The sequence below is a fragment of the Sander lucioperca genome, chromosome 7 (assembly GCF_008315115.2).
Source record: "Sander lucioperca isolate FBNREF2018 chromosome 7, SLUC_FBN_1.2, whole genome shotgun sequence".
Lineage (NCBI taxonomy): Eukaryota > Metazoa > Chordata > Actinopteri > Perciformes > Percidae > Sander > Sander lucioperca.
Window position 1 is genome coordinate 15404813 of NC_050179.1, and position 25298 is coordinate 15430110.

General features: G+C 39.5%; 2 protein-coding genes and 1 long non-coding RNA gene across 5 annotated transcripts; 2 read left to right on the forward strand and 1 right to left on the reverse strand.

Moving 5' to 3' along the window:
* cpt1b (carnitine palmitoyltransferase 1B (muscle)) lies at positions 1–15767 on the forward strand. The gene is made up of 19 exons (XM_031293424.2): positions 1–184; positions 1408–1560; positions 1773–1912; positions 2104–2275; positions 2497–2598; positions 4625–4762; positions 4852–4929; positions 5261–5368; positions 5470–5554; positions 5874–6069; positions 6160–6345; positions 8280–8385; positions 8474–8590; positions 8700–8864; positions 12319–12453; positions 13732–13884; positions 14012–14125; positions 14227–14319; positions 14397–15767. The coding sequence occupies exons 2-19, from the start codon at positions 1420–1422 to the stop codon at positions 14529–14531; spliced, it is 2364 nt and encodes a 787-aa protein (XP_031149284.1). The 5' UTR covers positions 1–184; positions 1408–1419; the 3' UTR covers positions 14532–15767.
* LOC116045658 lies at positions 12466–13574 on the forward strand. Its single transcript, XR_004103979.1, has 2 exons — positions 12466–12587; positions 12627–13574. It is a non-coding gene; the product is annotated as an uncharacterized LOC116045658 (long non-coding RNA).
* On the reverse strand, positions 15647–25229 carry sephs1 (selenophosphate synthetase 1). 3 transcript variants are annotated; one of them, XM_036002934.1, is made up of 11 exons: positions 25212–25229; positions 24962–25050; positions 22996–23118; positions 22767–22863; positions 21426–21529; positions 20750–20857; positions 20355–20509; positions 20157–20247; positions 19956–20055; positions 19247–19459; positions 15647–16476 (listed from the first exon to the last, which is right to left on the reverse strand). In XM_036002934.1, exons 3-11 carry the CDS (start codon positions 23089–23091, stop codon positions 16262–16264), a joined length of 1179 nt encoding a protein of 392 aa, XP_035858827.1. In that variant the 5' UTR covers positions 23092–23118; positions 24962–25050; positions 25212–25229; the 3' UTR covers positions 15647–16261. The 3 variants fall into 3 exon arrangements, with proteins under 3 accessions (XP_035858827.1, XP_031149290.1, XP_035858828.1); XM_031293430.2 differs by lacking the exon at positions 25212–25229 and having other exon boundaries at positions 24962–25075; XM_036002935.1 differs by lacking the exons at positions 24962–25050; positions 25212–25229 and adding an exon at positions 24866–24947.
* Between the last annotated feature and the right edge of the window lie 69 nt (positions 25230–25298).

The following is a 25298-nucleotide window of genomic DNA, read 5'->3' on the forward strand; positions in this document are numbered from 1 at the left end:
AGGGGTGGAAAGCACATGAGAGGACAGCTCTGATCTCACTACCTGAGGAAAGGCACACCAAGGGCACTGGAGTCACACAGAGTATACAAGCCTGAGAACAGAAGAATTTCACTGCCTCACTGACACAAACCAAAGTCACGGCTTTCCTCTGCCTGGGTGGATTATACTGATTCTGTACTGACAGGTAAATTATGGGTCTGTTTTTATTTAGAAATCTTATTCATTTCTGCATGTAGTTGTGTTAGCTGCAGAGGTTTTTCTGCTTGAAACGTGTAGTGTAAACTCCATGTTTTAATTACATAAAAGTATAACAAGTAAAACAAATTGACCGTTAAGCTGTATGTAAAACAAAGTAATGGGAAAATCATGATGAGCAAGTTTAATGACACAGTCAAGGTGTAACCAATACATTTTCACTCATAGTTCAGGTGTTGAGTAAAAATAAATACTGACCTTCACATTGTCGAATAGATTCTCACAGTGCTAATGCCGAAATGTTTTGCATTTATCTGTTGGTTGTACTCCGTGTTTATATTTTCATGCCCATCTGGTGTACTGCTATATCTGGCCATTGAACTTTGTCCCACTTGGTGACTGTTCAGTCATATGCCATGGAAAAAGAAATCCTAGACCCGTCATCCAGGCCATAACATGGAGCGGTTAATGAACTCCAAATATTTCAGTTCAGAATTCCACAAGGGCATTGCATTTAAAACACAATAAATAAACCCTTCCAACTTTACAGTATACATTTTTATGCTCATATCTGTGAATCCTATAGCAGTGGCCTTCCCTATCACATTATGAGCAAACACTACAGATCCTACAACTTTCCTTCCAATAACGTCCCCACTGTGAGTCCAATCTGTGAACGTCTACCAGTTTTTTGTTACTCTATATGTTATAATTGGTAAAAAAATGAAAAAAGAAATAGACCTCAGGTCACTCTTACGTATTGGTATATTAATAGAGAATGAAATACCAAAGGATTCTAAAACTGATGCATGGTTCAATGGATCTCTGAAGAAGAATTTTTCCCATGAGAAATTGATGGGAATAAGAGATTACTCTCTGATCTTTAAATACTAGAAGATAGGGATGTGGACATTGAGAACTAGCATTCAGAGCTGACACAAAACAACTTACATGACCTTAAGCATAGACAACCTTAAAATGAGCTTAAGAGTTGATGGACCTTAAAAAAGATTAATTTATTTTATATTTCAGAATCAGACATTTTAAAATATGTATTGAGGATACAAACTTTACAATGAAACAGTAATATTTATATCAGGACCCACATCTTCCACTTCACTTTTTATTCATTTTCAATATCATTGTCATAGTCATTATTTCCAGTCAGAAAGCTGATGACTTCAAAAAGCTTCCTTTTGATTTCCATGTAAGTACTATCCAGACATGGCTGAGGCGCATCAGGCGGTGGGCTTCCAGTTCACTGTGCGTCCAGATGGTGTGGACGTTAAACTGAGTCAAGAGGTCATCAAAAACATCTACCTATCTGGAGTGACAGCATGGGAGAAGCGAGCCATTCAATTCAAGGTACAACGGTAGCCAAAACTTCAGTTCTAGCTTTGGGTATAAGTGTTATAAAATGTGGAGTCACTCAATAAGTTACAAAAATGTGTAGCATTTTATATCTATAAAGGTGTCTCCAACGCCTGTGCATTTCCATTAACTCATTATTCATCCTCAACAGAACATAGAAGATTAATCTTGTGTTGATATCGAATCTGTTTTTTTTACATTCACAGAATGGTATATTGACTGGAGTCTACCCTGCCAGTCCGTCCAGTTGGCTGATAGTTGTAATCACCATGATGAGTTCCTTGTATATCTGCATAGACCCCTCTCTAGGAATGATTGACACAATCAAGGACAACCTACCACACAGGTCAGAAATCTCCTGCAGCAGTATTATGTCTTCCCTTGTTGTGGTTTAGTTTTTATGTATTCTACTGGACCTATAGGTGTACTTATAGATTAACTATGAAGTCAGCTATTTAAAAACCAAGTTATTCTGCATTTCAGTTTAATTTCATACCCTAATACTGACAAAGGCAGTGTTGTTCCTTTTCTGAGCAGAGACTATATATCAGTGCAGACCCGAGCGGTGCTGAGTGCCATCCTGTTTGCCACTGGGCTGTGGCTGTTCCTCATCTACCTCTTGAGATACACTCTCAAAGCTCTACTCTCCTACCATGGATGGATTTTTGAATCCCACGGAAAAATGAGCACGTCTACCAAAGTGTGGCTGGTACATTTGTCCTCTGATCTTTCTCTCACTCTGTCTGAATCTTGAATCATATGTGTGCCATTATATAGTCTGGCTACAAGTACACCATCTATTAAATCTTGGTGTCCCTCACTCAGTTCAGAGGGTATAGTCGATTCTTGTTTGTTATTAAGAACATCTAGCATAATATAATATGTGTATGATGATCTGGGTGTTGTTTTTTTTTTTTTTTTTTTTACCAGAGTCTGGTGAAGATGTTCTCTGGGCGCAGACCGCTGCTCTACAGTTTCCAGGCCTCCTTACCCAGGCTCCCTGTGCCCAGTGTGGATGATACAATTCACAGGGTGAGAAATTATACAATTCTGACCTTCCATTACCACACAAGTGAAAGTGGCTTCTTAGATAGAACCTTTATTGTCATTATACAATAACTTTGTATACTTTGTATAACTTCATAATGAAACTTTGTCTGGCTTTCTAACTCACCTAAAGGATTATTAGGAACACCATACTAATACCAGGTTTGACCCTATTCTATCAATATGGGCCAACATTTCTAAAGAATGCTTCCAGCACCTTGTTGAATCAATGATAACAAAGAATTAAGGCAGTTCTGAAGGCGAAAGGAATCCCCCACACCATTACACCACCACCACCACCAGCCTTCACAGTGGTAACAAGGCATGACGGATCCATGTTCTCATATTCTGTTTACACCAAATTCTGACTCTACCATGTGAATGTCTCAACAAAAATCGAGACTCATCAGACCAGGCAGCATTTTTCCAGTCTTTAACTGTCCAATTTTGGGGAGCTCGTGCAAATTGTAGCTTCATTTTCCTATTTTTAGTGGAGATGAGTGGTACCCGGTATGGTCTTCTGCTGGTGTGGCCCATCCGCCTCAAGGTTGTGCGTGTTGTGCCTTCACAAATGCTTTGCTGCATGCCTCGGTTGTAACGAGTGGTTATTTGAGTCAAAGTTGATCTTCTATCAGCTTGAATCAGTCGGCCCATTTTCCTCTGACCTCTAGCATCAACAAGGCATTTTCACCCAGAGGACTGCCGCATACTGGAAGTTTTTCCTTTTTCAGACTATTCTTTGTAAACCCTAGAAATGGTTGTGCGTGAAAATCCCAGTAACTGAGCAGATGGTGAAATACTCAGACCAGCCCGTCTGGCACCAACAACCATGCCACACTCAAAGTTGCTTAGATCACCTTTCTTTCCCATTCTGACATTCAGTTTGAAGTTCAGGAGATTGTCTTGACCAGGACCACACCCCTAAATGCATTGAAGCAGCTGCCATGTAATTGGTTGATTAGATAATTGCATTAATGAGAAATTTAACAGGTGTTCCTAATAATCCTTTAGGTGAGTATATACACATATATATATACATACATACATACATATATATATATATATATATATATATATATACACACACACATATATATATATATATATATACACATACATATATATACATATATATATATATACACACACATACATATACATATATATATATATATATATATATATATACATATATATATATACATACATATATATATATATATATATACATACACACACACATATATATATATATATATATATATATATACACACACATACATATACATATATATATATATATATATACACACATACATATACATATTATATATATATATATATATATATATATATATATATATATATATATATATATATATATATATATATATATATATATATATTAAAAAACGTAAAAAAGAAGAAAGAATCGGTAATGATAAAAGACAGGACAAGACAAGAGCAGAAAAATTAAAGTGCATACAATCCATATTATTTGATAATTTCACAGAACTGTGGAATGATAGAGGTCACAGTTCTGGGACTAAAACCTTTCTTCAGTCTATTAGTTATAATAGTAGTTTAGTTCTTGATTATCCTAAACCTTCTACCAGAGGTCAGTGGTTCAAACAGGGAGAGGCCAGGGTGTGTGCTGTCTTTGTGAATGCTGGTTCTTGCAATGAATGACACAGAAACACACTAAATGCATGCATGTTATTATATGATATCCAAACATCACCATTTGTAATTTTATCTTTGAATAAACCTTTTACAACTTTTACAACTACATTTAGTTTAGCCATGCCACCATCTACTGTTCTAGCTCCCTTCCTGCACCTTGTAAAAGCTACAGTAGTACAGTAGTAGATACAACTCTGTCATATCCCCTTAGCTGCACATGTGCTGGATGTCTTCCAGGTTTTCTGTGTGTGTTCTCTATTTCAGCTGTGTGTTCTACATAGCACTGCTCCTTTGTCCTGACAAAACACACACCATGTTTTCCCCACAGTACCTGGAGTCAGTCCGTCCTCTGCTGGACAGTGAACAGTACAACCAAATGGAGATTTTGGCAACTGACTTTAAAAATTCCAAAGCAGCCCAGCTGCAGAGATATCTAATCCTAAAATCCTGGTGGGGAACAAATTATGTGAGTAGTATTTACCAGTGATACAACATTGGAACTTAAATTCAATTGAATCCTAATGTTATACGATAGTAATGTTTTATCTTCTCTAGGTAAGTGACTGGTGGGAGGAGTACATCTACCTCAGGGGCAGGAGTCCTATCATGGTGAACAGTAACTTCTATATAATGGTAAGATAGACTGTCACTAGGTCACTAGGTTACACCAGTGGAATTTATTTTTGTATTATATAATACAGAAATTATACAGTAAAATGTAAGAAATAAGTACGTCGAATATAATTATTTTACGAGAAGAACTAAAAAAACATTTTATTCTCGAAACTTCATCTCGCAAAATGACAGTAACTAAAATAATTAATAATAATTATTATTATTATTATTAAATAATATTTGGAATAAATGTCTCTTTTTGTGATTTGTATTTGTGCTCTGCTTTCTGTCTATTGTCTGTATGTGTTGACTGGATGTGTCTGCTTCGTCTTTGTGGTGAATGTGTTAGGACCTCTTGTACTTGACCCCAACACACCGACAGGCTGCACGGGCAGGGAATGTGGTTCATGCCATGCTGAAGTACAGACGCAAACTGGAACGTGGTGAACTTGCACCGGTATAAGGCTTACCATGCTTTACTACCACTCTTCTCTAACCTATTTAAAATCATACCTACTTCACACTTCTCTGTGATTTCATTTTGTCTTTTCTTCTCAGCTGAGGGCTTTGGGGACCGTTCCTATGTGTTCCACTCAGATGGAAAGGATATTTAACACCACCCGCATCCCCGGGATTGAAACAGGTAAAAAAAACTGCTCAGGTCTGTATAGAAAATCCACACCCAAATGCATAAAGAACAGCTGGGTTAAAACATGATGTCATTTCCACCAGCTGTTAAAAGTGCAATACCTGCTTTGACATCACTAATTGAGGTATGAACAGAAGTGCAACTGGCTTTAATGTTTTAGTGTTGATTTACCCTCTAACAGTAGTACTGCATGTGCTCAGGGTTAGGAATGTGGGATAAAGGGGGCATTTATCAATCTGTTTGTACTAAAGCGCTAGGACTCTTATTTTGTCCTCTGTCCACACTTCCTTTTCTTGTTGGCCCTTCCCTGCAGATACTGTTCAGCACCTGACTGACCGTAAGCACCTGGTTGTCTACCACAAGGGCCGTTTCTTCCAAGTGTGGCTGTACACTGGAGGGCGCCACCTCTTACCCAGTGAACTGGAGACACAGTTTCAAAGAATCCTCAATGATACATCAGAACCCCAGCTAGCTGAACTTAAATTAGCTGCCCTGACTGCAGGAAACAGGTCTACAATCACACACATACACAGGACACGTATGCACTAAAACACACAAAATAAGATGGAAAGTTGCCTTACTCTGACATCCCCTTCTAGAGTTCCATGGGCTCGGGCTCGGGTTAAATATTTCAGCCAGGGAGGAAACAAGGTGTCCCTGGACGCCATTGAGTCAGCTGCCTTCTTCCTGACACTAGATGACGAGCCGCAGGGTTATGACCCTGCAAACACCAAATCACTTGACAGTTATGCCAAGTCACTGCTTCATGGAAAATGTTACGACAGGTAGGCAGAGAAGTCTACGACGGAGTATTAGGGCCACCTGAGGTAAAATATAAAAGAGAATAAAGTAATATATTAACATTGCGAGATTAAAGTAATATTACGATAATAAAGTCATAATTTTACGAGAAAAAAGTTGGAAAAATAGTGTTTTGTTTTTCAAGGACATGCTTCAGGCTTGGGCAAAATGGATTCCTCCCCTTTGAATAGCCTGCTGATGTCATGGATGTATTAAGATGTAGACAACGCCTTGCAGCCAACCCCTACCGTCCATTTCCTCCTCCACAAAAGAGACAATTTCCTCCAAGTCCGTGTGGTTCTTTCTTCTGAACAGACGCAGTTTCTTGCATATTCTTTTCTAGGTCCTGATAGGCTACTTATGATAATGTGCATGTGCTGATGCGCCAAAAGCTCCCGTTAGCTAAAACGGCAGTTATGGGGGCATAAGCTAAAGAGTGCCTTTGTGCCTCTTAACAAACTCAAAATGCTATTAAAATGTCTTCTTACATGACAACAAGATGCGTTTAGCAACTTAGCCGTTGTTGAAATTCACATACCCTGTTAGCTGCTAGCTGCCGTCTGGGATGAGTGAATGTGTTTAGCCAGGCTCCGGTAATAATCATCACGCTGCAGTCTCGTGTGTATTTGTAACATAAATATCCATTTAGTGTGCAATCCATCTGGCGTTGATGAGTAGGAGTCTTGTCCGTGTCGATCGTTGTGGTTTCCTTAGCCGGACTAGCATGCCCGGCCGGCGTCCCTGCCTCTGCTTCCTTCCCGCCCTCCTGGCTTCACGCGGCCGACAACAATCCAACGAGCGCCCGCTAGTCTGGTGGATGTCTTCCAGAAGACCGTTCAAGCCTTCGGTTACCTTTTTCCTGCTACAACTGAATTCCCACGGGACTTAGCGAGACTACAGCTAGCCGTCTAAAACACTATTTTACTGTACAGGACCCAAACATAATTTGGTCCGTTTCCATGTAACATAGTCACTAATATGGTCATAACCACTACAGTGCTCAATTACCTATTTTTGAGGGGGAAATAAAATACATTTTTTCGCGGCGAAGGCTTGAACGGTCTTCTGGAAGACATGCACCAGACCAGCGGGCGCTCGTTGGATTGTTGTCGGCCGCGTGAAGCCAGGAGGGCGGGGAGGAAGCAGAGGCAGGGACGCCGGCCGGGCATGCTAGTCCGGCTAAGGAAACCACAACGATCGACACGGACAAGACTCCTACTCACCAACGCCAGATGGATTGCACACTAAATGGATATTTATGTTACAAATACACACGGGACTGCAGCGTGATGATTGTTACCGAAGCCTGGCTGAACACACTCACTCATCCCAGACGGCAGCTAGCAGCTAACAGGGTATGTGAATTTCAACAATGGCTAAGTTGCTAAATGTATCTTGTTGTCATGTAAGGGCCCTGTTCATGTTGCACAGACATTTTAATAGCATTTTGAGTCTGTTAAGAGGCACAAAGGCACTCTTTAGCTTATGCCCCCATAACTGCCGTTTTAGCTAACGGGAGCTCTGGGCATTAGCTACAGAAGCTCCATGTTGCTAGCACCAATTCGGCTCGTGGTTTTTGCTATAGACAGTACTCAAAAAAGTATAGCGATCAAGATGAACGTAAAAATTGCCCGGAGTTCTCCTTTAAGTACAACTTCACAAAGTGCTCCACATCTCTCATTTTAACAAGTGACTTTATTCTCATAATATTACGACTTTATTCTCGTACAATTTTAACTTTAATCTCGTAATGTTCACATATGACTTTTTCTCGTAAAATTATGACTTTATTTTCGTAATTTAAATTTGTTTTCCCTCAAGGTGGCCCTAAAATACCATTGTAGCTGCAGCACTACTTAGATTTTAAGTGATCTGTTTCCCTTATAAGAATTCGTTGCCATTGTTCTTTATTTCACAGGTGGTTTGACAAGTCTTTCACCTTGATTTCTTATCCAAATGGAAAAATGGGTGTAAATGCTGAACATTCTTGGGCTGATGCACCAATTGTAGGACATATGTGGGAGGTATTAAAATGCGTGCAAATATTGTATTTTTTAAAACAATGATTCAAAGTTTGCAAATATCTTCAGCCAGCATTTTCTGTTTGTGTAGTATGTCCTTGCAACAGACTGCTTCCATCTCGGCTACACAGAGGAGGGACACTGTAAAGGGGATGTGAACAAAGGCCTGCCTCATCCCACTCGACTTCAGTGGCAGATTCCAAAGGAGGTACAGCAGAGCCTTAAATCATGTATTGCATTTATTGGTATTTGCTGTATTAGCTTTGTTTTTATAAAAACAATCAATCAGGATATCCTTCTGTTTTCCCCTCTCTTAGTGCCAAGACGTCATTGAGACTTCATACCTGTCAGCCAAGCAGATAGCTGATGACGTGGACTTCCATGGCTATCTGTTCACTGAGTTTGGGAAAGGACTGATCAAGAAGTGCAGAAGCAGTCCTGATGCCTTCATTCAGCTGGCCCTGCAGCTGGCACAGTTCAGGGTAGGGCTGCCATCAGTGTTGTATAAAGTACTAGAAAGCAATACTTGAGTAAAAGTACAAGTATCGTACTAGATAAAGACTTTGGTAGAAGTTAAAGTTACCTTTTAGAATATTACTTAAGTAAAAGTCTTAAAGTATCAGATATATTGTACTTAAGTATCAAAAGTAATTTTCTGATATTTAATGTACTTAAGTATTTGAAGCAAAAGTAAAAAGTTTCTTTTTTTTTTTTTTTTTTTTAAAAAGCAAGCGGTTAGAACTTTTATTGTGAACTTTATTGTGGCTTTCTTATAGTAAAGCATAAAGCATATTCAGGATTCCCATGTCTTCTTATCATCCGGTAGGAAGAATCTTTCATTCCAATGTACAGAAACACTTCTTGCAAATACGGCCACGGGTGTATGACGTTATCTTCACCACTACCCTGTTCACCGAGTTCACCACTATCGTCGGGGTGGTCGTCTACGATAACGGGAGGTCCTCCAGTAGTTGCTCGTGCTTCCATGGCGGTTTCAGTTGTGCGTCCTCCTCCTCCTTTAGCAACAAACAAGCGCTGAAATAGAGCGTGCGGAGCGTGTGTAATGCAATCTAGAGCAGTGATTCGCCAAACCGCCTTGCAGTCGCACACATTTCTTCTAATTTTATTTTTTTAGTAACGAGTAACGAAGATGCTTAGTGGAAATATAATGGAGTAAAAGTATACATTTTATCTAGGAAATGTAGTGGAGTAAAAGTGAAAGTTGACATAAATTTAAATAGCGAAGTAAAGTACAGATACGTGAAATTTCTACTTAAGTACAGTAACGAAGTATTTGTACACCGTTACATTACAACACTGGCTGCCATCACCATGAAATTACTAACATTATTGGGTAACACTTTATAATAACTATCATTAACAATTGGTAAATTCATAGTTAAACTTTTGTTAGCAATGTTATAATTCATGTTATTTTATCATTAGTTTAGTGTAATATAAAAGCCTAATTTATTAATTTAGATAACACTGACAAATATATTTGTCAGTGGTTGATAATTGTTTTGTAAACCATCTAAAATATAAACATTATTTGAATGGCGTTTATCAAGTTGGAACTAATGCTTATGCTAACCAGTTTATGATTAATAAGTGGTTTACAAGCATCAAACAACATTAAATATATTTTTGGTGATGTATAAAAGAGGTTTGATTATTTTTAGTTGATTATTTGTACACTGACATCTAAATACTGTTTATAGATGCTTTACAAAGTATTTATTAACCACTAACAATGTATTACAATCATTAGTTGAAACTTTATAATAGCCATCCAAATAATGTTTATTGCTGGTTTACAAACGATTTCTTAAAGATTTACAAATCATTTGATAATCATTAACACATAAAACATATAATATGTCAAATGTTATGTGTGCAGCAATAAACTGTTAAAATAGCATACATTATAGCAATACTAATAATTAGGTAACATTATTAATCGTCATTTCATTGTTTGTTAACAATAAAATAACTATTTACTCAAGTTTAATTAAAGTGACTATACGTAACTTTGTTTGTGTTGATTTCAGCGGCCCCTTTGGACAAACGCGGTAGTGTTTTTACCACATTACATTACATTACATGTCATTTAGCTGACGCTTATCCAAAATTACTTACAATTGCTATATATGTCAGAGGTTGCACGCCTCTGGAGCAACTAGGGGTTAAAGGGGAACTATGCAGTTTTTTTAGCTTAATTTACCTTAACTGAACAGCTTCAGAGTCATTGGAATGGTTATATGACTTCTTTCGAGTTGAATGGTGGTCGTCTCGCTCCCCCCTAGCGTCTGTGAGCTAAAAAACCACCCTTGCAACTTTGTGTCGGCAAGTCGCCGGCCTCAGTATCAGGAAGTATCGCGTGATATCAGGTCTCGCGATGTAACAAATTGCTTCACGGCACTACACACATACACCTATTCAGGAGCCAGCTAACAAGGTAGCGATGGAGTTTTTCGTCATGGCTGAGCTGGCAGAAAAGCAGAAAGCTAGGAAAGCATTGTCGGAGGAATAGAGAAAGAGCAAACGGCAGACTGACCGAGCGAGGAGTCAGACACAAGTAAAAATAGGAGCTGCCAAATATCTATTCCAAAGCTGTAGGGGGAGCTCTATAGAGAAACCTGCAAGCAAAAAGCGAGCAAAAAGCGAGAAAACAGCGAAGAAATGGCCAAAACTGTATATCACCCCTTTAAGTGTCTTGCTCAGGGACACGTTGGTTGATGTATCGCAGTGGGAATTGAACCCAGGTCTCCCAGATCAAAGGGAGGTGTCATAGCCACTGCGCCATCACCAGCCCACCCTGTCCTCCCACCTTTCAACCACATTTGCTGTCGTAAAGGTCTAGGAGTTAGCGTTACGGGGAGGTCATATAGTTGCAATGAATGTTTTGCTCAGAGAGATAATAATTAATTTACAAGAAGAGAGTATGTTACAAATGCACCGTTGCATTTCAAGTGTTGCATACTGTAACTAAGCCTGCTTTGAATGTATCGTGAGCTAAACCGGGTATCACTGTCACTGTCACGAGCCAAAGCAATAAGAGATTGTTGTAGCAACCAAAGTGATAATAATTTAGATTAATATAGCGCATATTTACGAAACCTAAGACGCTTTACACAGGTACACGGGGACAAGGGAAAAGAAAATAGTAGGCCAACACAAACACGGACTAAAAGGAATAAAACGTCCTCGCTAAATGGAAGGGGGACTGACGGACAACAACATTGTGCAATCTAAAAAAAAATTATGAATGAAATAGACATAGGGCTATTACATACCTGAGGCCGTGGGCCAATTCGGGGTCGGTTTTGAAACATTTACAAATCCTGTAACTGTCTCCATCTGTTGAAAGCCCGACCGAGATTGACTCGGTTTTGCCCGTTGTCTTTCACTTCCCTTTTAGCTTTTAGTTGTTCTTCGTTTAATTTCCTTCTTTCCTGTGATGGCCCTGCCCCAGTATCAGCCATAACTACAACAGATAAAAACTATTAAAGATTAAAATACAATTAGGCCTAGGCTACATAAAGACATCTCCTGCTACCGTTAACCTGCATACTCACTAACACAGGCTTTTCCGGTGTTCAGCCGAAATCTGTGACCCGTCAGAATGTGTGCTCTGTAGCGCGGGAAAAAATCTGACTGGGCAGAGACATTAATAAAAAAAACTATAAAAAAAAATAGCATTCTTTTCACTGTTAGTCTCGTTTGCCGTTACAGGTCATTTATGATCATCAGATGGAACATTACACAGTTTCAGAAACATTTTAAAAGTTACAAATAGTCACTTTAACTATCAATTTACCATTTATTATTGATGATTATTATAAAATGTTACCCATTATTGCTTACTGTTGTCTTTTGGAAGTTTGTTTATATCATCCACCATCACTAAATGACTTAAATCCATCTGCTTTTTAGGACCAGGGAGTGTTTTGTCTGACGTACGAGTCGTCAATGACTCGCATGTTCAGAGACGGTCGGACAGAGACGGTACGCTCCTGCACTTCTGAGGCTGTTGCATTTGTCAGAGCCATGGAGGATGCAGGTGCAACAGTAAGTAGAACACAACCACACACAAAAAACACAGGAGCACACAACATAAAACCAAGGAGGTCAGTTGAATTAAGTTCTGTTGGTTTAAACAACGGTTAATTTCTTAATATGCATTTGTAACAATGGATTAACAGGTGGTTCCAGCCGGGTTGAAGACCAAAACTGGAGTATAGACTTACTTAGTAATTTGACTTTGGACATATCTGGTGTCAAATTTGTATGTTATCAGGCTTACAAATTCACAATCTGTGACATGGTGTGCATCTGCACACTTACTGTTGAAAGTACAAAAGGGCACCTTTTAATAGGGCAGACTGTGAGAGGTCACATTGTGCTGCTTAGGACTTGGTCACCAGGACCTACAGTAGAGATAATGTGTCTCTCCATGTTAGTGTCACAAAGTAGAAATTTAGCTCCTTTAAATCCCCAGGCTTGATACACATACCTAGACGGTTTTAGTTTTAAAATGGTCTTTGTATGGATTTTTTGAGCTTGAGTGTTTTGGTACAGTTGGTTTTTACACCTGATGCAAACTGTAAAGACCACCTTTTCAAGTGGACTTGGGCATGGATTTGTTCACACTTATCAAACGAGCAGGACTTTGGGGTCAACTTTAGGATCTGGGCCCGGGTCCCTAATGTAAAAGCCCCCTTACTGCCTTATATTCCATTATATTTTTATACTTTGAATTGTTACTTGTATTTTCCTTCCCATAAATAAAGGTATTTCCAACATAAATTGGTGCATAAAAAAGAGAAAATGAAAATGGGTTTGAAGCTGAAAATGTCGTACCCCCCACTTTCATATGTTTCCCCAAAAAGGCCCATTCGGAGCCAGGAAAAAAAGAATTATGTGTATAGACTACACCCCAATGTTGAACCCAAAGTTACGCCCTTGAAATGTACATTAGTGGACATGTAGTTGACAATTTAAAAAAAGGAAGATCCCATGTAAAGCAGTCTGTTCTGAAAAAAAGGGACTACAGTCATCATGCTGACGGAGGCGGGGAAGTGGGCTGGTGTGTTTGGAGGTGTCCTCAGTGTCCGTGCCAGGCAAGCAAAGAAAACACAACAACCCAAAGCAAAACACCACACTCAAACTATAAACAGTAAAAACAAGAAAATGGCTACACTTTCATCAGCACCCTGGAGTCTGAACTCTCTGATGTTCTGGCAGGGTTGAACTGAAACTTGCATTGACAAAAATAAGGTAATTGTAATATGTGTTAATGTACGAGCCTTGATGCTATTCTTTTCTGCCGGTTGTTTTTGTGATCAGAATGCTCAGAGACTTGCCCTGTTTCGGAAGGCAGCAGATAAGCATCAACACATGTATCGTCTGGCCATGACTGGCTCTGGTATCGACCGTCACCTCTTCTGTCTCTACATTGTGTCCAAATACCTTGGTGTCGACTCGCCATTCCTTAAGAAGGTTAGAACTATTATCCTTCATCATCTCTCAATCGTTTTATTGGTTTCTGATTCACATTTTTTCTCTTAACTTAGTTACTTATCACAACCTTCTCCTTACTTATCTGCCATAATATATTTGCTTCTAGGTGCTTTCAGAGCCCTGGAAGTTGTCTACCAGCCAAACTCCGCAGCAGCAGCTTAATTTAGTTGACATCAACAAGTTCCCTAAATATGTGGGTGCTGGTGGTGGATTTGGCCCAGTGAGTTAATTTTTTTTATTTTTCAGAAATGTGCACAAGTTACACAGTGATCTGGAAGCGTTTTGTGCAGTAATATAATAGCATCTTTCGTCTACCTCTAGGTAGCTGATGATGGTTATGGTGTGTCTTATATAATTGTTGGAGAAAACCTCATCACATTCCACATCTCCAGCAAGTTCTCCAGTCCTGACACAGTAAGAGCACGAAGAGCAATGCATAGATTCATGTGTATACCGTTTATGCTAACACTATTTCTCTCTGTGACCTGCAGGACTCATGCCAGTTTGGTCAGCACATTCGTAAGGCCATGCTGGATATCCAAGCACTATTCAAGCCTGAAAATGATAAGAAGACGGTGGAGCACACTGAGCATGTACAGCGGGAAAATGGGAAAAAGCACATATAACAGACACTGTGATGAGTGGTATGCTGGATTTGGCTCACATACAACCTGAGTCTCTTTGTCATGCTTCAGCCATAAAAAGAAAAAGTTCTGGTGACAGGTTGCACTTAGGATCTTTTTGCTTTTCCAGTGGGTCACATTATATGAGCTGGTCATTCCACTCAGTCAGACTAAAGGCATAGTGTTACTTCTCTAATTTATTTCTATTTTATATTGTACCTTCCAGAGCTGTTGATTTGGTGCTGAGGGAAAGATGTAATCTTTCAAAGTTTGTTTCTTCCTCCTTTTTGTCAGTTTATGCCATATACTGTATATAAAGCTAATGTAATCTGAAAATATTTGTTACATGCAAGTATTTATGAATTGCTGTTCATTTTAAGTTGTCATTATACATCAATTACATAAAGCTCACCATCTGTGGCTTTTTGCCCAAAAAAATTAAGTCCTACGAATCACTAGAAATGAATTAATCATACTGGAAACTGATCATTATTTTTCTATTCTTTACATATGAACAATCGTATAAACGCTTTCAATACATCAAAAATAGACACAGAAAAACAATATATTATAAGAGATGTTTATTTTAAGAGGTGGGCTAGAGGTCATATCGTGTTCCTGATGTCCATATGAACATTTACAGAGGCCTTCCAGATTCATCCAGGCTATTAGGATAAACCGAAACGATCTGCACTTTAATCAGTTGGAAGCTTCGTAACAGTAAGTCAGACTGCTCGCAGCAACATTGAGAGCAAAACTAAATGCACCAGATCATGAACAAAGGCAACAAACTCACTGATTAGAGTACATGATGTTAACAACCCTGACAGCTTTTTACATTTATGCAAACGCTATATACCATATTACCTTAAATATGATGACATATTGGGAATGCAGATGGTAGAAGGTTCATCTCCTGAGGGGTATGCCGATTTCTTCTCCTTTATGACTTTAAACCACAATATTTCTATGACTTCAGGTTAATGCAGAATGAGGCAACATGAGGTGTTTATGTAAAAAGAATCTGCAGTTTTATGATGCAAGTAGATCATTTCAGATCTGATTCATTCCATTAACAAAAAATGCAGCTCCCAAAGAGTGAGCAAAACCAAACTATCTTCTATTTGAATATTTATTAGTTGAGGTGGGGACAATACAAAAAGTGAAAGTAATAAAAAACAAACCATTCTGGTCGCACTGCGTTTCTTTCAAGGCATCGGTTACAGCAATGAACTAAAACTAGGCTTTATAACTGTACAAAGTGAATGGACAAACAAAAACACCATCACACGGTCCGCTTGCTTGATGAGAGCAATTTTAAAAGACCCTAAGAGGCAACAGACACCAGACTTCTTTAGATTCAAAATGAATCAACAGTATCACATTATTGTCTTCATCATCATCACTCTCTTATCAGAAGCTGCCTGCCAATCACACACATTTAACATAACAGAATACAACAGACATGAAAGGCAAATGGACTTTAAGTATGCTCTAATTCTTACCAATTTTTATCATGGGGATACTGCAGGTTGAGTCCACTAGGTGATGACATGCCCCTTGGGCCACTGTGTGGGGCTGTTTTTCATGTAGATACACGCCAACCCAGTCTTTTCTGTGTACATACTATGTTGTGTATATATTTCAAGACTCTAGGATGGTTTTGTAGTTTATGTGTCTAAAAACACTCAGCAGAGCATTAGGCTTCCGGTCTGTGATGCAGCAAAGGTGGATTAAGAAGTTGCACCGGGAGTTGGGTTGACATTCTGCGTGGCTGCTTGTGGTGCCACCTCTATGATCCGCGGTTTGTCTATGATGCGAGCAGTGCGGTTTCCTTTCTCTACAATCCCGATGATCCACGCTTGGTGGCCCTCGCCGTATTTTGGGGATTTGATCTCGGCACAGAAGCGGGCAGCCTGCTCCCGAGGCAGACAGATAAGCAGGCCTCCTATAAAGTAAAAGAAGTCAGTCACAAGGGTCTCAAATTATGTTTTTAATGTGTAGTGATGCTGTTAAGTGCTTAGTGCTGGATCTAAGTGCTGCCCGTGATACTGATGCTGATCACATTATTGTTGTCCAGAGGCCCAGGTGGCATTAGATGGTGCTGCAGTGCAGTGGGTTTCTGACTGATGGTATTAAGTCTCTGTAGGGATTTATCTGTCTTTTTGAGTTCCTCTTTGTGTCCCAGGGCTCAATTCTCAGTCCAGGCTTATTCTCCCTTTACTTGTTTCCACATGGACATATCATTAGTAGTTTTATTTTTTTTCCCTCAGCATTGTTATGTGAAAGACACTCAGTTTCAAACCAAAACAATTATACACGTTGGGTTTAAAGGATTGGATAAGCATAGCTTCAAAAAGGTACAAATTATTTTCAGTCCAACTTCAATCTATACTAAGTCATATTCTTAGGGCTTTAAATGAGCAAATTACTGTGACATTTTTGCTTTTTCCTACTTAAAATATGTATTTCTATAATGGCCTATTGTCTCTCTCTATGTTGTAAAGTTAGTCATACTAATCTTGTCCCAATTAGACAAACTACGACTGAAAAAATTATGACTGGAGAAACTGCAGCTGATTCAGAATGCTACAGCAAAGTAGGCTTGCCGTTGTAGCCAGTGGTTCTGGTGTTACACGGTGGTCAGGTAACACGATTAGATTACTTGCCCACCGCCCCCAGTGTTGTTTTGTTTTTATAGAAATAAAACCCATTTAGCTAATTTTTGTGTATCAGCGCCCAGGTTCACTGACTAAAAACTCTTAAGTTGTAGAGTACTAAGTGTGTTATCAATACCTAAGCGTAATTTATGGTTCTGCGGAGGCTCCACGCAGAGCTTTCTTCGTAGCCTACCTAAGTGGCCTGAAGTTTATAACTGTGCGTTGGTGTGTGCGTCGATCTCTTTGAAAGGACAAATCCGGCGCAAAATGAACCTAGGGGTTAATAACACGTGTACCGCGTAAACCGTTCTCTGGGATTTGTTTTCATGCTAATTGAATGTGACCAGTTTTATCGCAAACCGCTAATTAGCTTATAGCGCTAGTTGTCGGGGCACGGGTAAAGTAAAAAGAAATCGCTATTTCTATACCACTAACAAGGCTCAAAATAGCACCACACTTCCACTGTAGCATAATGAGGGTCCCTACATGTAAACCGAAGCATTGAGAACTTTGTAAGTGTACAGACAGTTTATTAAAAAGATAGTTTAGAAAGACAGTACCGTTCATGTATACAGGCGGGCGCCATCTTGGGAAAACGACGAACGCCGTGCAACGTGAGCTGAAATGTCACTTGAAATCTCCCATGGTCCGTGGTTTCCCAATGGGTCGATAGGAATTACGTTTGTGAAATGTAATTACATGGAAATGCATGAATTATATCTGTTTATTAAAATATATGGGTGACTAATTACACGCATTCGTCGTTCGACTGGTCATGACTGTTTTCCCAAGATGGCGGGTAAACTATCTTTTTAATAAACTGTCTGTACACTTACAAAGTTCTCAATGCTTCGGTTTACATGTAGGGACCCTCATTATGCTACCATGGAAGTGTGGTGCTATTTTGAGCCTTGTTAGTGGTATAGAAATAGAGATGTCTTTTTACTTTACCGGTGCCCTGACGACTAGCGTTATAAGCTAATTAGCGGTTTGCGATAAAACTTGTCACATTCGATTAGCATGAAAACATATCCCAGAGAACGGTCGACTCTGTACACGTGTTATCAACCCCTAGGTTCATTCTGTGCCGAATTTGTCCTTTAAGAGAATAGCAGGGCCGGCGTGCGTGTGGTAGAGCGAGTGAGAGAGTGACGGTAATTAGCTTTGGAGCGGTTACCGACGCTAGAGGCATAGTGTGAGAAACCACGGTCGGAAATCTGTAGCAGGAAAAGTTAACCCTCTCCTTGATTTCATGTTGTTTATAGAGAAGGAGAACCAGGAATGAGTAGGGGGAAATGCAACGCTACCAAGTCACGGTCGAGCGACGTGTGTCACTGCGACGTGTAGTTAAATTTTTCTAGAGGTGCACGTTAGGCTACAGCGTAGGGTCGCTATCTCCACGTACGTAGCCAGGGCGTCGATTTAACACAGAAGCATAAATCATGCTTTAGTCGGACAACAGGCGCTACAATTATAAACTGAAAGTATCTGCTCCTTAAAGCAGCACAGAGTGGCAGGATTCACATAGAGAGGAGAGTTTACCAACAAAACGATGGTAGAGGATTCGATGTCAAAGAGAAAAGCAAAAGCGCCAATTTGGAAATATTTCAGATTTAACCCAAATACTAATAAGGACCCTAATGATGTTATTGAGGCAATCTGTAAACTGTAAACTTTGGCAGCCGCTGCGGAGCCAGGGGCAGCTGCACTGCGCTCTACAGATATTGAGCATTGAGGACAAATATATTTTCTTGTGAAATGTACAGTGTAATTGGTAACACCGGTGTTGTTACGAGTTTATTAACCGGTGGGAAATGTTCTTACCGTGGCATCGCTACAGCTAGGGTGACTGAATCTTTGTTGTTGTGGCCCTCAGAACAATGCATCAGCCTTACACTGGTGTTTTGCTATGTTGGGCATTTTGTCATTTGTTTATATCGACCTGCAAAGCATTTTGTCTCACTCTACAAATGTGCCATATACTGTAACCTTTACATTCTAAATACACAATGGTTAAGGAAGAAAGAAAACAACAGAGCCATGTATATACACACACACCTGATGTTTCAGGGCAGGTGCCGTGCATGAGTCCAAACATGTTTCCACAGGCCTTGGAAACGGCGGCCATCTTGGCGAGCACTGGGAGGTTGTGGATGACAAATGACACCTCACTTCGTTGTTGCCGTGCCAACGTCTGAGCATGGCCAAGGATGCCAAACCCTGTGATGTCGGTGGCTGCATGAGCGTTGAAGGTGTGCATGAGACCAGCCGCTACAAGCGAAGACAGACAGAGTGAGAGAGAGACTTAGGACATTTGGATGATTAGTTGGTTGATAAGGGATCTGACAACTCTGTTTTAACGGTGGAAGATTACTCAGTGGTATGAACAAATACTGACTATTCAGTTTGTGCAAATATTCACAAAAGCTGTCAATCATTGTGGGCCAAACATTGTGTGCCATCTTGAAAGCAATCAAAAAAACATTATTCTTTAAATATATTTTGTGTGTGATGCAAGCATGAAGCTGTAGTATGCACGTCTCACATGGAACATCATCTTTTAGTATTTTAAAGTTTCCCCAGAATTTATTTTACATTATTAGCAGAAGCTACGTAGCCACAGAGGGTGCAATAGAGCTAAGCTGCTGCAGAGGCTGCTGATGTAGTTATGCCCAGCTTAACACACTGATTATTAAAAATAAATAAAAGAAGAAAAAAGGCCGTTAGGACTGAAAATCAAGTATGTGGACACATTCAGAGGTTTTACCTGTCCTGTTGAGCCGAGCCATGTTCATCATGGCTTCATGGTAGGCCAACTCTACATCCTCCTGGGTTACCACCAGCTTGATCTTGTTCCACTTCTCAGGCTGAACAATAAAAAAATCATTTACAGCCAATGGCATTGGTGTGTATTCTAAAAACAGAAGTGTCCAGACAAAATGATTCATGAGTGAGCAAGTGGACTTACAATATCTAGCCACTGGTGTACTGCAACGGCCACTTGTGTTCCAAGTGGCTTGGTCAACACCAACACGTCTCCTGGCACTGCATTGTCTGGCCTGAGAAATGTCAAACATGGCATCATCGTGGTTTTTTGAGTAATAGCAAAATATACAAAAAGAATTATACACAGTAAGTAAATATGCAGTATGGAACTCATTCTTACATGATAAACTCGTTGGGTTGGCAGACTGTTGTAGCAACTCCACCCATCACCACCCAGGGGTTGAGCACCGTCTGTCCGCCTGTTACAGATGTGCCTGCCTCCTCTGATGCATCCTTGAATCCCTGGATGATTAGTGGCATGACTTTGTCCCTCTCCTGTGAAGACCCATGGAATCCAGAACAGAGCGGGGAGCAACGAAAATAAATGAATAATAATAATAATAATAATAATAATAATAAATTATTGCAACACTTTTCCTTTTAATAACTGTTGAGTAACATGTTTTTTCATTTTTTCATTTTGATTCTCTATTGTGAGTGTATTTGGATGTGGTTCTTTACAGTTATTTGCAAACAAGATCCAAAAGTACACGCATCAACTGACATGCCTCTTACCTTCTCTGACATTTTGTTGCTGACTCCCAGAAGCATCAACATGTTGTCACACTCTGTTACTCCCATGGCGTACAGGTCACTTAAAACATTGGCACAAGCAATTCTTCCCTAGAAATGAGAAATACTGAAAATTGGTGTGGGTTGGTGTGTCAAGTAAACCTGCGTCACAACTAGGGGTGCACCGATCTGATATTAAGATCGGATATCGGTGGGATCGGAAAAATTACCAGATCCACGGGCCGATCCAGTTTTGTTTTTTTCCCCTCTGTCGCACGTGTGTCACACGCTGGAAGAGTTGAGCGTACAAATAAATAAGAATTCAATACATTACATCTATGTTATTTTGTCTTAGTTAGGAAAGTAATGTTCAGTTATGAAAGTCTGGTGCCTTTAGTCTCTTCCACATGGTGGAAGGAAGGTATAAGGTGGAAGGTATACAGTTTATTATTAATTCAATAATGGTATCGGATCGGTATCAGGTATCGACAGATACACAAAGCCCAGGCATCGGTATTGGGACTGAAAAAGTCGGATCGGTGCATCCCTAGTCACAACTAATAATATAGACAAACAATTATAACTGTGGCAACCTTTCCATTTGCCACGTGTACTGTATGTATAATTAATAGGGCAACGAGGGGGCAAAGGTAATAGCCATAAAAGAGGAGATCCATACCATCATGTAGGGGTCATCCACAATGGGGTAGATGTAATCTGTTGTCTGGACCAGAGAAAGGCCTCCATGTCTGAGAGGGATCACACACGTGTCCATTCCTATGCCTTCAAAATAAAAGAACACTGTATGTGATATCTTGAAGAGGTTTATGTTCTGGTACTGTACAAACAAATTCTTAAAGCTGCAGTGGGTAGAAAGCTAAAAAATGCCACGATTTGAAGTAGAGTGACGCCTCTTCCTGCAGCTCTCTGTCGCACATGCATATATGCATGCGCACAACAGCCAACAGGAACTCTGAAATGACCTGCCATTGGCCAAAGTCTCCCGTCACGGGCTAGATTTTTTAAAGCCTGAAAACAGAGCCAAGGGGAGATGCAGAATATAGTATTTCTTTCAGACCACTTGAATTACAATATGCTGAAAGATTATTATGGAATGTTTGCCAACAAATTGCCTACTATAGATTTAACTATAGAGCAGATCTCCAGATATCTCCAGACCCATGCAGTGTAGAGACTTTTATAAGAGATGCGCCGTTTCAACAAGGTCTTTTCCATGCGATTGTAGGACTTCCAGAAGGTTTTTAATCCAGCCTGGAACTAGGTGTCTTTGCACAATAAATCCATATTGATGAATCCATGAATCAAGTTAGGTAATCATTGCATCGCTTCAAGCTAGCATCGTCCTGTTTGTTTAGCATGAAAGCTAACACCTGGGCCTTTCCAAAGAGGGCTACGGTGTGATCGTAGGCGTTTTTAGAAGCTTTGTTATCCAGCCTGGAACTGCAGTGTCTTTTAGGAGACTTTGCACATTAAGTCCAGAACGATAAATCCACAACTGAACGGTTATTTATTCATCTTTTCGTATGACGAGCCCCAGCCGTTTAGACTCCCAGAATGCAGTGGGGTGAGTGTGTCGAGGCTGTTTTCCTGGCTATCTTTTTCTTCTTTGGTGTTTTATGGCAGCCGGCATCCACAATGTTGCCAACGCTGCCACTTTCCTGACTGTGTTACTTTGCTGCTACAATATACTAAAAGTTATACAAACAGGCTGAAATAATGTGTCAAACCATTCTGAATTAAGTATTTTGGTGCTGCGGAGACGTCCAGGCCTACAAATCCTATCCTACAGACTAAAGAAAAAAATCTTTGTTTGGTACAGATTCTTGCAAAAATCACACTATAATTATTTTAATTTTAACATTTTTCAATGAAAATGAGAATAATTATACAAAAAAGGTCATTCCCTCCAGTATCGTGAATCAGTTTAAGCCATATCATTGTTAAGCACTTTGTAACATATTTGTTATTATAGTGCTGTATATATGAAGATCATAAATACCTAATCGGGGCATAACTGCCCCCAGGAACTGTTCATCCTCTTGATAGTGGTTCTCCTGAAGGGCTTCTAGCAGCTTCTGTAACACATCTTGGGGCACCTGTAACCAAAGACAATAACCACAATTATCATTTTTACATCTTATTTCTTATCTAGCAGAATACGTATTAATTTGTATAGCTATACAAAGACAATAATGCATCCAAGACAGATTTTGATAAGGAGAGCCAACCTTGCAGCCTGTGCCCTTGAGCTCAGCAAAGCGCGTGAGTCTGAAGTTCTTGTCCAGCTCATAGCTTTCGGGGTTAAAGGATTCCCTCACGGACATGTCTGAAGAAACTCTGGGTCTTCACCACTAGGACCACATCAATGACCAGGACAGAACAACAAAATTGGTGATTTGAAAAACTGCTTGGATGAAAATGATGTTAATTGCATAGACTTTAAACCTCAGTTCATTCACCACACTGCAATGCCATTTCAGATAATCCACAAATGTGCTCCTTTGTACACCATTTCAAGTGAATTATGACAAATTACAAATGAGCTTCTATACAATGTGAAGCAACAACATTGCAATGAATCCCGCCTTTATGTACTTTATAATATTATTTTTTAAGACCATGTCAGAGAGCTGCTGATTTAACTCTGTTGTCATCTTTAGGGCTGCAACTAACTATTAATAATATAATTATTTAAATTGTCAATCAATCTTGATTAGTCAATAATTGTTTAGTTTATACAATTCAGAACAAATAGTGAAAAAAGCCAGTTAAAATTTCATAAAAGCCCCAAGAAAACCTTTAAATGTTTTCTTGAGTTGTCTGATCAACAGTCCAAAACCTAGCAGCAAATCTTCATCGATTCATTTACTAAACGTTTCAGCTCTTGTCATCTTTTGTCCCAGTGACAGAAATAACTACAGAGCTGAACCAACATTTAATATTAGTAAGTAACAAAGTTTTGTTAAAGAAATATTAGGTACACCTAACCAAAACAAGCTACAAACATGACCAGAATTAAATCAGCACCTCTCTCAACATTAAATGATCAATTCATGTGTAGTATGTTTGGCGGTCTATGGTATTGGATTGCATTCGATTATCCAGATATATGCATGTTTGGGGCAAAACTACATTGATATTGTACAAATTAAGAATACAATTACATTGATTCTGTATAAATTAAGAAAAAAGTGCAGTTTCATTTTCAGGCACAAGATTTATTAAATTGTCAGTTTTGTAAGAAAATTAATGTTGGTGGGGTACTAGAGTCTGACGTGCACAATAATGAACAGTTACAAATTACAAAGCATCCAAGACTTATAAATAACCTCTCTCTGTGCCACACACAACTTTACAATGAGCTGGAAACGTTGCGTGTTTACCGACTCTCACATTTTCAGATTTATCAAAAGTAACACATGAATGACCCGCGATAACATGAAAATAGGAAACACTTGGCCACCTGATAGAGAAGCCATTCGAGTTATGGTTACTTATAACACCGGTTTGTTGTTTAAATTGCTGAAGGGGCCTCGGTTAGTACAGAGTGGGAGTGTTCAAGAGACAAAATGCTGCAAAGTTCATTCAACCCTGAGGCACTGGCTAACAATATCAGTGCTGCCCGGATGTAAACTATTCGGTGGAATGTACACCACATTATAAACTACTGGGCGTTCAACTGTAAGACACACGTGTGCTGATATTGACATCTACATCTTTTTCACGTTTGTTTGTTTTGCTGGAAATGCAGTTTCAGTTTTCATGCTAGCTCTCGCTTGCAAACGCTGATCAATGCATGAGGTGAAGCCGCTCTATGCAACAAAGAATGAGAGTGTGCGAGCTGCAGTACATTTAAAAACACACATGTACAGGCTACAGCCCAAATGTGATGCATAGTTGTAAAAACATAGTGCCAGCTCGTTGCACATGTAAGTTAAAAAGTTGCGGTAGAGCGCAGAATAAAAATGTCGGCGGCGGAAAAAATTAACCCTTTCCTGGCTCTCGCCATGCGATGTGTGCAACATCAGAGTTCGTATCAATAAAACAGCACTAAACATGCTACTTGTGCAAAGTTTGTAATGATATGGTGCAACACAAGTGTTTACAATTGCCCTAAATGCGATTTTAGGACCAAAGCGGAGTTATATTCTTGCAACATTTCCCCTTTAATTGCTATGTCCAGTTTATTCTTACCAGCTTCACGTTAGCGGTGAATCCCAACAGAAGAGCGGGGACAGCACCAGAATGCATTGGGGCTAGAATCGGGCGTCCTCCGAGAATGCCTGACGAAAAATGAGACATTATTTGTCTTCTAACTCAGAACTAGATGGCAAAAAAATGCGGTATCTCGTATAATTGAATATATTTTAATGAATATAGGAATCCGACCACACGTTTTCTTCATCAAATAATATATGGTTTACAATACAAAGAGGAAACTCACGAGATCTCAAAGGGTCCTCTGCCTGTCCAGTGGCGGCTTTAACATCCCCTTTAATGAGCTGTAAAGTCTGGCAACAAAATCTCTACA